We start from the raw sequence: 13,968 nt of genomic DNA, 5'->3' as shown, positions 1-13,968 counted from the left end.
TATTTTAAATTTCAGATTGGACCCAACTGTTCCTTCTTGGAGTCCATTTCTTTTTCTGAGCATAATATGAGGATAATATGAGCATCAGCTTCACAGGACTCTTGGGAGGTCAAGTGGGCTAACGCCAGTGAGGAGGTCAGCCTGTGTTCCATCACTCCCCCTCAAAACACTGTGTTGTGTTGGAAGGACTCAGCAGTGAGCAAAGCAGGCAGGTCTGCCACACAGCTACTACGCAGCTTAGAGTACGAAGTGGATAGGGATGCCAATGAAGTCAGTGGGCTAATGAACGAAATAATTATAGACTGTGGTTAGTTCTATGAAGAATGGTGAGATCCAATGCAATGTGGGGATCTTCCTTAGACATAGAATTCAGGGAAGGCCCATGTAGGATTGTTCTGAGAATTAAATAAGGTAAATCCAAATGCTAACCATTTGCTTTCAGATAGACTAGCATGGAAAAGAATGTCTTTTGATTCTGAGGGCAAGAAAAATCTAGTCCCAGGTTAAGGAATCTCTGATGGGGTTAGACTAATCTTTGTTTCAGAAATGCTGTCTGCCCGGTCCCTTCTCCGTACTTGTGTCAGTCCCAGGTTCTGTCTCTGCCCTTTGAAAGAGGGATTTATGGTTGCCTAAGGTACCTGAACCATACAATACTGACATCCCAGGCAATTCTCTTTCCAGAATGACTCATGCTGGCTGTGAAAATACCTAATGTTATGGTTACTTTAGACCATCTTCAGACAGGCAGGACTGAGATCCCTGTGCTGTGTCTCCAAATGCAGGGACAGATTTCAAAACGCAGGGACAGACCTTGGGCAGTCCCTGCTCTTGCATGCTGAGAGCAGCTTGTAGCAGGGAGATTGACACTTGGTGGAGTGTGCTTCAGGTGCTTAAAATAGATCAACGGTGTCATTAGACTATTGCAAAGCAGTCGTTTCATTGGCCCTGCTGGTGAGGGCAAGAGATAATAGCCCATGGAGAAAGACCTGTGCTTTGCACAAAATTAAGCAGATGCAAGGAAGAGGCTTTGGAAATGATACAGGCAGGAGAGAGTGGAATTCAGCCAGGAGATGGGGGTGGGGCTGTTGTACAAGCACATGAGCAGAAACCACAGCCTGGGAGTAAGGCAACAGCAATATGAAGCCTGCGTGTACCCCTTGTCTGACTATTGAGACACTTAGAAAAGAGGCCTGGAGATGTCTAGGGAGCTGGCACAATCCAGTAGCATTGTTTGAAATTGACAAGGGGTCATCCACACTCTCAGGAAGACAGACCAAGGTGTGGATCTGACTGCTGTCTTCTGTCTTTCAAGGCCCTCTCCCTAGCAGGCTTCAAGTCCTTCCACCACCCTGGTCACCCCTTCCCAGGCATGCACCCATTGATCACTGTCCTTCCTGAACACAATGCTTCAGAAAGAGCATGAATGGAGTTCTGCAGATTGGTGCTCTGATCTCCTTTAGTCCACAAAGCCTGAAATCACATTTTCCAGCAGCCTATGTTGCTTTATTGCCTCTTGCTGAGCTTGAGACCCAGCCTCACCTTCCCCATCTGGGTACTACCATGGCTGTCCTGCTTGGTGTTGTGGATGCTGGGAAGTGATAATGGTTGAGGAGAGGAAGAATTCAAGTCATGTTTTGAAGGTACAAATAACTAGAAGAACATGGAAGAGTGGAGAAAAGGGAAAGGCCTAAGAGGATGGCATTCCTACCCAACTTAGGTGACCGAGTAGATGGGGGTTCTGTGGATCAGCTGGCACCACAAGAATTGAAGCAGGCTTTTTTCTGAGGTTGAAGAGCCTCAGGCTATCCAGATTAGAATCTCAAGGGATAGTCAGAAAGATGAACCTAAGGCTTAGTAGCGATACTTTGATTGTCTTTATCCTAGAGCTTAGCAGAGAGAGCAGGTTTCTTTTTTTCATTAATGAACTAATTCATCAAATATCTTTTGAGCACCTGCTATGTAACAGGCACTGTACTTTGCTTTCTGTGAGTTATTTGCTACCTTGATTTCTTCCATGTCAATAGGGAAGAATACGCCTTAAATGGAAGAAATTATATCTTCAGAAAGGTATTTGATGACCATGTGGGATCACTGCTGTGGGCTTCCAGCACTGCCCCTGGTAGGTTGGCTATTTCAACTGACTTTGTTGACACACAGCCCATACCACTGACTACATATCCTCAATTGGAACACACATTTTCTTTATGGCAGAACAATGTTGGAATGTCTCTGTCTCCAAGGATGCCTTCTCTTTGGCTGGAAAAGGTACCCAGAGGTGTGATCACTGATCCAGAATTGCCTCCTCTGCTCTGGGTCCCTTCTACTACTTACTTTCGGTTCCCTAAAGTAAGCTGGAGGCAGGACACTGTGTGTCCTGTTACTTGTCCAACTTTATCCTGCAGGATATGATATTGCCCTTCTGGGAATGAACCAGCTGGGGAAATAAGGTCCTGGAGTGGGGTTTTGCTCCCTTCAAGAGAACTTCAGTAGCAGGGCAGTGTTAATTAATTGCCAACTCCAGACAAGGACCTGCTACCGTAATCCAATGGATCAGCAGCAGTTTCTCCAGGCCTGTGTGAAGATACACTCTCCACATTTTATGTTATATGGGTCATCTACCAGACTGGGGTTTAAAAATTCAGATGCCTACAGTGGAAAGGTAATGTAAAAATATTAAGCTGTCATTGTGTAATTTAAATAGGAAGTGTCAGCACTGTGGCAAAGTAGAGATGACTATATGCCCATCCAAAGCCAGCACTCCTACCGACCATTGCCTCATGGGAAAATAGTCAGGGCTGCAGTTTTCCCAGCTTTATATTTTTAAGAGAAGCTAGAAATCCAAGTTTTAATTTCCCAATTTCTCAATGTCGGTGAACAATTCAAATTTATTCAACACTTGTCATAGGGCAAATAAAACATGTCCCATTATGCTGACCACAAAGGGCACATTTTGCCCACCTGTTTGATCCTTGAAAGAAAGAACCATATTGGTTATATTTGCTTCCATGTCCTCAGCATCATGCCTGGTGCAAACCTGTATTCAGTAAATATCTGTTGAGTGAACAAATGATCCAATTCTTATTCCCCATGTTGGACACTCCCAGGAACTAAGGAGATTGAAAACTAATACCTTGCCTGTAAATTCCCTCGTGTTATCCAAACACCACAGTTGTGCATAACGACCCTTGTGGGGGTGGGGTGGGAGTGTGTTTCAGCAAACAGACTGCCTGTGGACACACTAAGTCACCTGCAGTCCTCCCATGTGGGGTCCTCTGACATGTGAACTCTTTCCTTCAGGCTCACGGGAAGAGGGTCCACCTCTGTTCATTAGGGATGACAAAACTATTGTTTAAACATCAGGAATAGGTGGATAGCTTTTGTGACATCTGTATTTAATAATTAACTGTCAGCATCTCATACTCGCCCAGGGAAGTTGCTGGTATTCAGGGGGGAAGCCATGCCACAGGGAAGTATTCTTCTCAAATAGTCATTTCCTTAATAGAAACGATGTTAGAGATTGAATTGTGTCCCCTTCAAATTCATACATTGAAGTCCTGACACCCAGTTTCTCAGAATGTGACCTTATTTGGAGATAGTCTTTACTGAGCTTAATCAAGTTAAAATGAGGTCATTAGTATGGGCCCTAATCCAATATGACCAGTGTCCTTATCAAAAGAGAAAAATGTGAACGCAGACACACACAGAGGGAAGAGCTGAAGAGACAGGGAGAAGAGGGCCAGTCACAAGCCCAGGACAGAGGCCTTCAGAAGGAACCACTCCTTCCAACACTTGATTTTGGATGTTTAGCCTCCACAACTGTGAAACCATATGCTCCTGTTGTTTAAGCCACCAAGTTCATACTACTTTGCCCTAGTAAACTAACACATACTAATTTTAGTCATTTTGTAAACACTTGCAATATGCCAGACACTGTTTTTAGCAATTCACAACTATGAACTTATTTATTTTTAATAAATGACTCTATGAGAGAGGCACTATTATCCACCCCACTGATTATCATTAAAGATGAAGAACTTGGGTACAGAGAAGGTAAGTGACTTGCCCAAGGATACTCAGCATGTAAGGGGCAGGGATGGTATTTAAACCCAGGCATCTACTTCCAGTCTGTGCCCTTAAGAACCACAGGACGACAATTTACTTGGCAAAGTAACCCAAAAGTCAAAGGTGCTCACACACTTCTGGTTATTTTCTATTCTTTTACAATGGTATCTGGCTAACATTGGGTGAGAGCCAGTTGGTGACCATTCACCACAGCAGATGCTATCTCAGCAAGATAAAGCTTTGCCAGATAGGAAAGTTGGAGTTCAGAATTGATATCACTTCCTGTATGTAATCCAAGTGCTCTTGAAATCACATTGTGATTTTCAGAGATGTGTTATATTCATTTTGGATGATTTTAAGATTGTTGCTTACGTTATTCCTGGAAGCCCCCTTAGTCTCAAGTAATCATTTATCTGTAATTGCTTCACGCATTTGGGAAGCACTGTTAAAATGCCCTCTCCCCCAAGAAAAAAATCCTCTGCCTTCATAATGTGTATAATCACCTCTATTTTATCTGTTTCACAAATTTAAGGCACCCTCCTGTGCTTGTGTCTGGAACAGGTCCTTTTCTTAAGGAATTCTTAGAACTCCTGATCTAGGCAGTAGCATTGAGAGAGGAAGTTCATCTTGCTCCAGCATGGGGTGGCTTCTGTTCTGAAACCCCTGGTCCTTCCAGACCCATTGGCCTTGTTCCTACTCACACTGTACCCTGGGACGCACCATCACGGGCGTCAACTGCCTTCCTAATCCTCTGGCTTCTGGTTGAATGGGGCCAACAGGGAGTCCCCAGGGGAAGGGAGGAGAGAGGTCAGGATATTTATCTCCTGGCTCCTTCCCTGGAATTAGGCTGTTGCCTTCCTGAAGCCAAGGGCCATGGGTCTGGTCAGGTAGCCCTCACCCCACAGCCAGCTGGGTCTCTGGGCTCCTTCTTTCACCCCTTCATGCTGGGGGCAGTTGGGGGGGGGAAGCAGGTAATAAGCCTCCTAGTACTGGGCCACCCCTGCTTCTCCTTGTTTTCTTTTCTACATCCTTCCTGCACACATGTGAAGAGTTTTTTTTCTACTGAAGCCCTCTCTGTTACCTGTCATGCCCTGCCAGGACCCTAGCTGAAAGAATCCTCTTCTTTGTCCCACAGCAGGAGTAGGCAGTAGGCTGTGCAGTCTATTTTCTAAAGGTTCTTTCCCTCTTTTTCTATCTTATAACCTCCCAAATCCTGGCTCATCTATCTTTTCTGAACTAGAGCGACTGTCTTTCACTTAGGACCTTGTTGTTGTTGGTACTGGGGATTGAACCCAGGGGTGCTTAATCTCTGAGCCACATCCCCAGCCCTCTTAAGAAAGTATTTTATTTAGAGACAGGGTCTTGCTGGATTGCTTAATGCCACACTAAGTTGCTGAGGCTGACTTTGAACTTTTGATCCTCCTGCCTCAGCCTCCCCAATTGCTGGAATTACAGGCGTGCACCATCACGCCCAGCCTCACTTAGGATCTTAACTTCCTATCTTGCCCTTTTCAACCCAAACCACATACAACACCAGGTAAATGATTTTCCTGAAGCTTATTACTTTCCTATGTACAAAATCCTGCACTGGCTACTGTACCATCAAAACAGGCACAATTTCACTATGAGTTTGGTTTTTTATGTTACTGTCATTTCAGAACTTTGCTTTACTCAGTGCCAACTCAACCTCAGATTCAACTCCACTCCCTGAGACCCATGGTATTCCACTTGATCCTCATAAGAACCTTGCAAGTTGGCATATTATTGCTCACATTTTATACTGGATAAAATTTAGGCTCAGAGAAACAATCCATTCTGTCCAAGAGCACAGAGTATATCATAGACCCCAAATGTGAACTCAGGAATCTATATTCTGAAGCTCAGGTTCTTCATGCCCTGTAACACCTTTGTGGGATTATGTGATCCTTGAATACTCTCTTAAACAAAAACAAGGTCTACTCCAAGGAAAGTAATTCATTAGCATGCCAATCCACAATAAAGAAAGGGCCAGAGGCAGGAGGAAGCCTATGAGACCAGGGAGGATGGATGGTACCGTTGTCCATGGTACACACGATGCTCACCCAACCCTGATGATGAACCAGCCCTGGGTTTTGTACATAGGAAAGCCACAGTGTTCAGGAGCTCTGCGAATTGTGAGTGAGGAGAAAGATGTTTTATGGAACACAGATCAGGGTTTCTGGCTCACTGGGGTTCACCCAGGCTCCCATGATTTTGGAATGCCTGGTGTCAACATAGAATGGAAGATACAGAGGGAATAACCAAAGATCGATGGTTTTCTGAGAACTTACACACTTGATGGATGGTGCCCCTGTGGATCTGGACTGTGTGAGAGTGAGTGGTCTGGGGTCATGAAAATGACCAATGTATAAACCGGAATGAAGAAACACCCCAGAATGCATCATGGCTGGGGGCTGCAGTCCACAGCTATAAGCCACAGCTTGTGTGGAGTAGGCTGTTTAGGGTGACGGGCTTCAATGCGGTGACCACATCGGGGAGTGTATAATGACAGAGACCAGGCTCTGAAGGAAAGGGCAAGATGCACTGCAGGCATACCTCAGGGGGTCATTAGCCGGACGGGGAGGCTGGGGAGGGCTTCTGCAGCTCCGAGGGTGAGCAGGCGGGGCTGGTGCTGTGGGGGAGGGGCTCTCCAGGAGGAGTGGGCAGGAGCAAGGCCGTAGAGGAAACAGAAAGAGGCAGATGGGACAGGTGCAGGGAGAAGGGTGCAGTGTGGAGGAGCAGGCTGCTGAGAAGGCAGGACAGGCTGTGGACCCAGAGGGAGAACTGCAGAGTGGATGAGGGAAGACTGGAGGTGCTGGAGTGGGTGAAGGGAGACTGGTTAGGGGCTGCCCCAGGAGATCAGCAGATAAATGACAGTCTTGGAATTAGGTGGGGAGCGTGCAAGAGGAGAGAGAAAGGCCAGATGGCAGAGGCATCCCAAGAAGCCAAAGTGGCAATGAGTGGCCTGCTTCCCTTGTTCTCCTCTGGAGTCCTCCACCCAAGGGAGTGGAGCACTCTAGGAGTCCAGGCTTTCCTGAACCTTGGTGGCCTGTTCCTGCCTTTGGAGTCTTGTTCTCTCCTCTAAGGGCCCTTCTTCCCCCTCCCTCAGTGGCTCTGAGGGCCAGAGTCAGGTCTGTCTGCCACCCTGTCCTATCAGCTCCCAAATTACCCCTTTTCTCCCAGGTGCCTGCTGTTTAGCAAACTGATGCTCAGTGTGATTTCAGAAGGAGGGATTCTAAAATTCACACTGGGGAGTCACTGACTGAGCCTGTTCCTCTTCCTGTCACTGAGAAATGGGTTTCTTACTAATAACTATAGTTTACACATGTTTACAAACCATTTCCTCATAATCCTATTTAATCCTCAAAACTCACATTCCAGGTATGTTTCTCAATTCATAGTGAAGGTGTGACATCTGCAAGGTTGAGTGATCTCCTTGCTAATGTCCTAAAGTCAACAGTGACTATCGCCACAACAACTCCCAGAGTAACAATGGCAGCCTGACCACCCCCTCGTAGACATGGAGGCAGCTATGTCCACAGCTAAGGTGCCCCACTTGGTATTTTACGTGAAACATGAACATTTAGTCTTCATTCCATTCTAATTTTTGCAGATGAGACAACTGTGCTGAAAACCACACAGCTAATGAGAGAAAAAGAACGGAACTCAGGACACTGATTCCAGGGCCTGAGCCCTATTGACACCAACAGCTGCCCAAAGACCACAGCCCTTGCTCTTCTCCAGATGAAGTGATTAGGATCCCCCCCGCCCCCCCAGGAAGCAGGCTTTATTCTGCAACATGGAGGAAAAGGCTTTGCCCACCTGGCCCAGACATAAACTGTTACAGCTCAGGTACTGGCCAGCAATGCCCCTTGTGGAGCCCATGCAGGGTTCTAAAGACAAACCAGAGTCGGAAAATTCTCAGCTTTCTTCCCATAAACATGCCTATATAGTTATTTACAGAATTCACTTTTATACTGGTATCAAAAATTATACTGAAAATTTATCACTAAACTAACTTTACAAAATCAAGCTTCATCTGCACTTCATTGTTGGCATTTGAACCACTGATTAGGGGTTGTACCCCCTACTAAATATGTTAGACTTCCAAACATCTTTTACAAGCCAATAATTAACAGTGTGACTTGAATTTGCAACATAGTAGCCACAAAGTCACCTAACTAAACTGGAGTAATAATAGCATGCCACAGCTCTGGTGGGAGAGTCCAGTGAGAGCCAGCAGGGAAGTGCCTGGCTGTGGCCTAAGGAAGAGTGAAGACCACAGGACTGGAAAGTGAAATAAAGAAACTAAGTGGGAGTTTCTATTAGGGACAATTTCAGGCATAAGAATCAGATGAAATTTCACTTCTCAAAGGGGAGCATTTTGCTTAGATGGGTTCTGCTAAGGACCTCTTGCCAATGCTCTGTCCCTGTGACCTTATGGCCTTGTCGTTCTTGTGAGGTCTGATTTCTAGTCTCTCCATTTGCAGACTCTCAGAGTTGGGAGGAACCTCAATGATGATTGGATCCAGTTGCAAAGCCCTGAGCCTAAGACTCCCCCACAGTGTCCCCCCAGGTACCCACTCAGAGAAGCATTTCCTCTCATGGGGAACTCAGGGGCTCTTGAGGCTACCTGAGCCATTCTTGTTTATTTTCTACCACTTCTGCAAAATAAACACTCTCCCTGCTTAGAAAAAGTAGATGAAGTTGGAATGGCATTTTTGCCCATCCTCATCTGCAGTGTTCAACTCTCCTGATTGTTATTTCTTAAAAAAAAAAAAAAAGGAAAATTTCTATTTCTTTCTGGAATACTCAGTGTTGCTAACAGGACAGAGTTTCTTAAGGGAAAGTGCATAATCAGTTGCTTATTGCTGTCCTTAGTTCCATGAGTAATAGACATTTTTCTCTTTTATCACTTAGTGGGAAAGGACTCCCCCCAATACATATTTTTTTACCCCTAGAGTTAGTGAAAAGTGACAGGTAATTCACATCTTTATTTGCCTGGAGGCACACAGATGCAAACATGTGGCCCACTAGGTGAATAGGTTTACAGGGTTTTGCTCCTTTCCTGAACTTGGTATGAAGACAGACATCCTTCTAGACAGTCAAAATCAGAGGCAAAATTTTTGGCTGTAGGAGGCAGAGGGAGTCCAGCCTCACTCTCTTGCTTAGCATAGATATGCAATACACAAAGGAAGACAGCAGAGATGAGTCATACAAACACGTAGTAAATAAATATATTTCAATTTCCATCTCAGTGGCTTTTGTTTTGTTTTCCTCTTCTCTATGCCAACGGCCTTGAAATGGAGGGAGGGTGAGGAAATAGTAGGTTTGGGCTGCACAAGACCTCAGTAAGGTACTGATTTTTCCAACCCTGCTTCAGTTCTAGCTTTTTCAGAAAAAAAAAAAAAAAGTAAAAAAGAAAAAAACTTGTAGGTTTTTAGATTAGAAGGGTCTCTAACATAACCACTGTGATGTTACAGATGAACAATCTGAAATGTGGAGTTAGGACTAATAACAAAGTCAGAGACCCAGGGAAGAGAATGTTGGTAGGGGTCCTCTGCTTCAACAGCCCCAACCTGATTTTGGAGTGACCTAGACAATCCAAGCTGACAACGGGGCAGGAGAGTGAGGCTTGAACCTAGTTTTGCCCTCCCAGGGTCATCGCCCAGGTCACAACACCCCAACTTCTGTCCATGGTCAGGGGACTACATTGAAGAGACAGATTGCCTCCTTGTCTTGCCAAATGCATTTCTCTGTAGCAGAGGCCCAACCCAGAAGCAAAATGTCTGGTTCTGGTTCTGTAACTATTACCTCTGGCACATTAGAGCTGTGGCCCCAAGGCCTTGCCCTTTCTCTGGTTCTCAGGATGGCCAACAAGCCTGTAGGTAGGTGGAGAAACCAGCCCCAACTTCACTGGGCTGAGGGGCACAGGGACTGGATCTGTCACAGCCTCCAGACTCAAAGGTGGCTTCATGAGGATTTGTTTATGAAATTGCTCTATCCTATCCCATTGCCTGTCCATGCCCACCCACCCCACCAGCCAGTTTCCCTGCTCTCTGCAGATCATGGATAAAAGCTCCACGGTTTTCCAGATGTGTGCGGGGAGGTCTCTTGGAGCCCCCACATCAGACAATGGCCACGTACTGCTGCCTAGGCCTTCTCAGGCATTGCTAGAAGGAGACAGCAGCCTTTCCGATAGAGGCAACTGGCGCCGCTGATTAAACATTAGCAAAATCATCACGAAAAGCCAGACCCAAAAACCATTCCTCTGTCAGGGGACTCAGAAAGCACCCAAAGGAGTCTGGGGTCAGGTGTCCACGCAGATGCCAGCAGGCTTCCTTCCTCCTTCCAGGCAGCCCCGCGCAGGCTCCTGCACCTCCCGCCCCCACCCCTGTTCCCATGGCAAAGGAGAGGAGGATCCACTTACTGCTCGTGTTCATGGTGATGCCTTTGCACTGGGTCTTTCATTCAATACGGAGGCCCCGGTTGCTTTTTAAATCTTCCGTTCTCTCGACCTCACTCATCACCTGGGGGTGAAAAGGCAGTCCAGGGCCAGCTCTGTGTCCTCAGGTGCTCTCTCCCTCTGCTGTCCCCTCTCCGTCTGGGCTGGAGCCACTGGCCTGGAAGGCGAGTGGACTAATAGGCGCAGGTGAGAGTAGGAAGGAGGAGGAGGTGGGGAGGACACCGGCGGCCTGGTCCCCCCGCTCCCGGGACCCGAACACCGGGCAGCGGCGGGACTGGCAGCGCCTGCTCGCGCGCACCCCGCACTATTCCAGCCCAGCGGCTCTGGAGCCCAAAGGGGGTGTGGACCACAGGGAGGCAGGGCGGGGGCAGCGCGTCCCCGCCTGGCCTCGGGCAGCAGCGACCCGCCCCGGGACCCACCTCTCGGCCCGCGTCGGGAGCCAGAGGCTCCTGCCCCGGCCCCTGCGACCGGCTCATGAATCCTGCCCGTCACCTGGGGTCTGGGATTCCAGGGCGAGCAAAGCGAAATAGGAGAGCTCGCCATCCATGATGTGGGCTCACGGGCTGGCAGCGCGGGGGGCGCGGCCGCTCGCTGCTGCCACCTGCTGGACGTGCGGGCGCGAGTCCGAGGCCCCGCCCCGCCGGGCTTCTGCCTGGCTCCTGGGGGCCTGGGGCTTGGAAGGGACCCTGTGTCCTGGGACCAACAAGAGGGTGCTTGAGTGCTTGTCTTCCCTCTCTTGATACTGACTCTACCGGCTGGACAATGAGAGGGAAAGAGATTTGTTGGGAGGGGCTGTGAAGGAAAGACTTTGCAGGAAGACGGTTCCCACCCCAGCCCTGGTGCTGAGAAGGCGGGTGTAGTCTAGTCTTGAGCTTGTCACTGCTGTGTGGGCCTGGTCCTCCTCACTGAGGAAGGCGGCTGGACCAGCGGGTGAGGTATTGGGATTCCTACAGTCTCCTACCTATGTCCCCACTTCCCATCCTTTCTCTTTGTGCCCTTATCACTGATTCATCTCTTCCTTACTAGAACCTTGGTTCAATGAAGGAATGGTCTTGCTAGCAGGGTTCACCTCCTATCCCCCACTACCTAGAACAGTAGGTATCAATAAATATTTTGGGACAGGATGTCCCCGATCTTTTTTGACTCTAATACTACACAGCTCTAAGAGTAGAGTGGGCACCTCCACTCTAGTCACTTCCCCCTTTGAGGAAAACAGCAGGTATATGACCTCATGACTAACCTCACAGATCCACCCTGGCTTTTGCATGGTCAACTAGCTCTTACCCCAAATTATTATTATTGTTAGTTTGGTAATTAGTTCTTATAGGCGTGTATCATAGAAATTTATTTTCTGAATATTTTTAGTCACAATTAACCAAAATAGGGTGGGGTTCTTTACATTCCTGTGACTACTAATACCGCCACCTTCTGAACTCAATTCATGATAAATGTAGTGTGACTTTCCAGTGTTGAAAAACAAGATTGGGAAAATCCCTGTCCATAGAATTAATGACATTAACTAAGAACATGTACAGAATACCATACCCTCAACTAATAGACAAGGAAACAGTGGGCCAGAATCGCTCTCTGATTTATGAGACACAGCATCTTTTGGCAGACCTGAACCAGATCTCACTTCTAGCTTAGTCCTGTGTAAGAGTAACTCAACACACTAGAGTCTGGCATATCAGGGAAGGTAAAGTAGCCACCCTCTTAAAACTGGACAAAAAACACCTGTTAGATAAGTCCAGTATTTCTATCTTACACAGGTAGAAAACTTTAATATGGCTTATGATCCCAAAGCATGATAGCAATTAAAGAATCTTTAGATAAATTGAAGGAACAATGGATTTGGAACATATTTTGATAGCTTATTAAGATTTTTTTTTTCCAGTGAGTGGGAGCAAAAGCAGCCCTAACCTCTTCACAGTGGTTTTCGGGTTTTCGTATATATAACAAGCCCTGAGATACCAGAAAGAATAAAGATTTCTAGGCTATGGATTCCCTTGCTTAGGCTTTTAAACAGCTATTCCTGTGAGTTTGCAAACAGATTTTTGCTGTTGAAAAAGACAAGAGACCTAAAATAGCTTTTAAAACAATAAGTGATTAATAAATATTTAAATTATTCCAAAAGATCTCTCTAGAGATTACCTACACAGTCATGTTGAGATTCTTTATTCAATTTTCAAGTTGCAGATAACTTGCTAGGTCCTAACGCTTGGAGAAAAGATATACATTATATATATATATATTTCCCCCCCGCCTGGGAGAAAGTTCAAGTAAGTTAATAGAACTATTCCATGAATATATTTAGTCATTGCCCAAAGACTGTGTTAAAAAAATGTCAGATTACAGGACATAGCCAAATAAAAGAATGATATTCATTCATCCATTCAGTCATTCAACAACTGCATATTGAGTGCTCACTTTGAGTCAAGCCTGGGCTGGCTGCAGTGGAGATGGTGATGAACAGGACAGACAAGGCTTCTCCCCTCATGGAGGACCAGTTTCAGCCTCTGTCTTAAATTCTCCATCTGTAAAATGGGTATTATGACAGCATCTACCCGTTGGATGTTTTGTGTATTAAAATACATAATGTGGGGCTGGGGATATAGCTCAGTTGATAGAGTGCTTGCCTCGCAAGCACAAGGCCCTGGGTTCAATCCCCAGCACTGCAAAAAAAAAAAAAAAAAAAAAAAAAAAATACATAGTGTGATGCATGCCAAACAAAGTCTCGATGTGTGCTATGAGGACTGTCCTTCACTTACACCTACCCTCAGTGACAATGGTGGGTAGGAATGGAGTGGTGCCCATGAAAATGTACCTCAGGATTTTCCAACTACAGGGAGCTACCCTGACGAGTTCTTCTCTAGTGGGTTCTTTTCAAGAACACATCCAGCTGGATGCTGATGAATTTAGTTTTTAGGAGACCTAGACCTTGGATCACCTATAAGACTCAGTAGCTTCCATGGGGGAAACATTCTCATTTTCCTTGCACAATTATAAGGATAGGAAGAAAGGGTTAAATGAAACCTAAGAAACTGTCCCCCTGAGGATGTTCACAACAATTGGAGGGGAAAGACGCAGGAGGAAGCTGGGGGTGGGGCTCTCTGTGACCCTGGCTGTGAAAATCATCAGGGGAGTTGAGGACCTTGCTTCCCTCCTTGCCAGAGCACAGGACGGAGAACTGCAGAGCAGAGGGTCCCTTTGTTTGGAAGTTTGTTTTGAACTTTGAGACTCCAGATGGAGACAAACAAGTCCCACTTGGAAACATGCAAATGTTCCCATTTGTTGGAAAACCATATGGCAAAACCATTGGAAGACAAATTTTCTACCTTCTTGAGGGGAGAGAGGAAACCTCCCAGGGCCTACTTCACCTCTGACCATGACCTTGCCCTCCCAGGCTGCTGCTGGGCTGCCCA

The 13,968-nt window shown here is 46.5% G+C and overlaps 1 protein-coding gene across 6 annotated transcripts in view; it reads right to left on the bottom strand.

Annotated features, from left to right (window-relative positions):
* The window catches only part of Ablim3 (actin binding LIM protein family member 3), a 110,266-nt gene extending 99,140 nt beyond the window's left edge, over nucleotides 1-11,126 (bottom strand). The window contains exons 1-2 of one of the 6 annotated variants that reach the window (XM_047555145.1): nucleotides 10,966-11,126; nucleotides 10,511-10,610 (exon numbers count right to left, since the gene is read on the bottom strand). In XM_047555145.1, the coding sequence (XP_047411101.1) occupies nucleotides 10,511-10,523 (13 nt within the window). In that variant the 5' untranslated portion in view covers nucleotides 10,524-10,610; nucleotides 10,966-11,126. Of the gene's footprint in view, nucleotides 1-10,510; nucleotides 10,931-10,965 lie in introns of those variants that run through there. The other 5 variants (XM_047555146.1, XM_047555147.1, XM_047555148.1 and 2 more) reach the window with 5 other exon arrangements.
* Between the last annotated feature and the right edge of the window lie 2,842 nt (nucleotides 11,127-13,968).

The sequence above is a fragment of the Sciurus carolinensis genome, chromosome 6 (assembly GCF_902686445.1).
Source record: "Sciurus carolinensis chromosome 6, mSciCar1.2, whole genome shotgun sequence".
In the NCBI taxonomy this organism is placed as follows: Eukaryota; Metazoa; Chordata; class Mammalia; order Rodentia; family Sciuridae; genus Sciurus; species Sciurus carolinensis.
The sequence above is the reverse complement of the archived record's forward strand: the minus strand, read 5'-3'. Positions and strand labels throughout refer to the sequence as shown.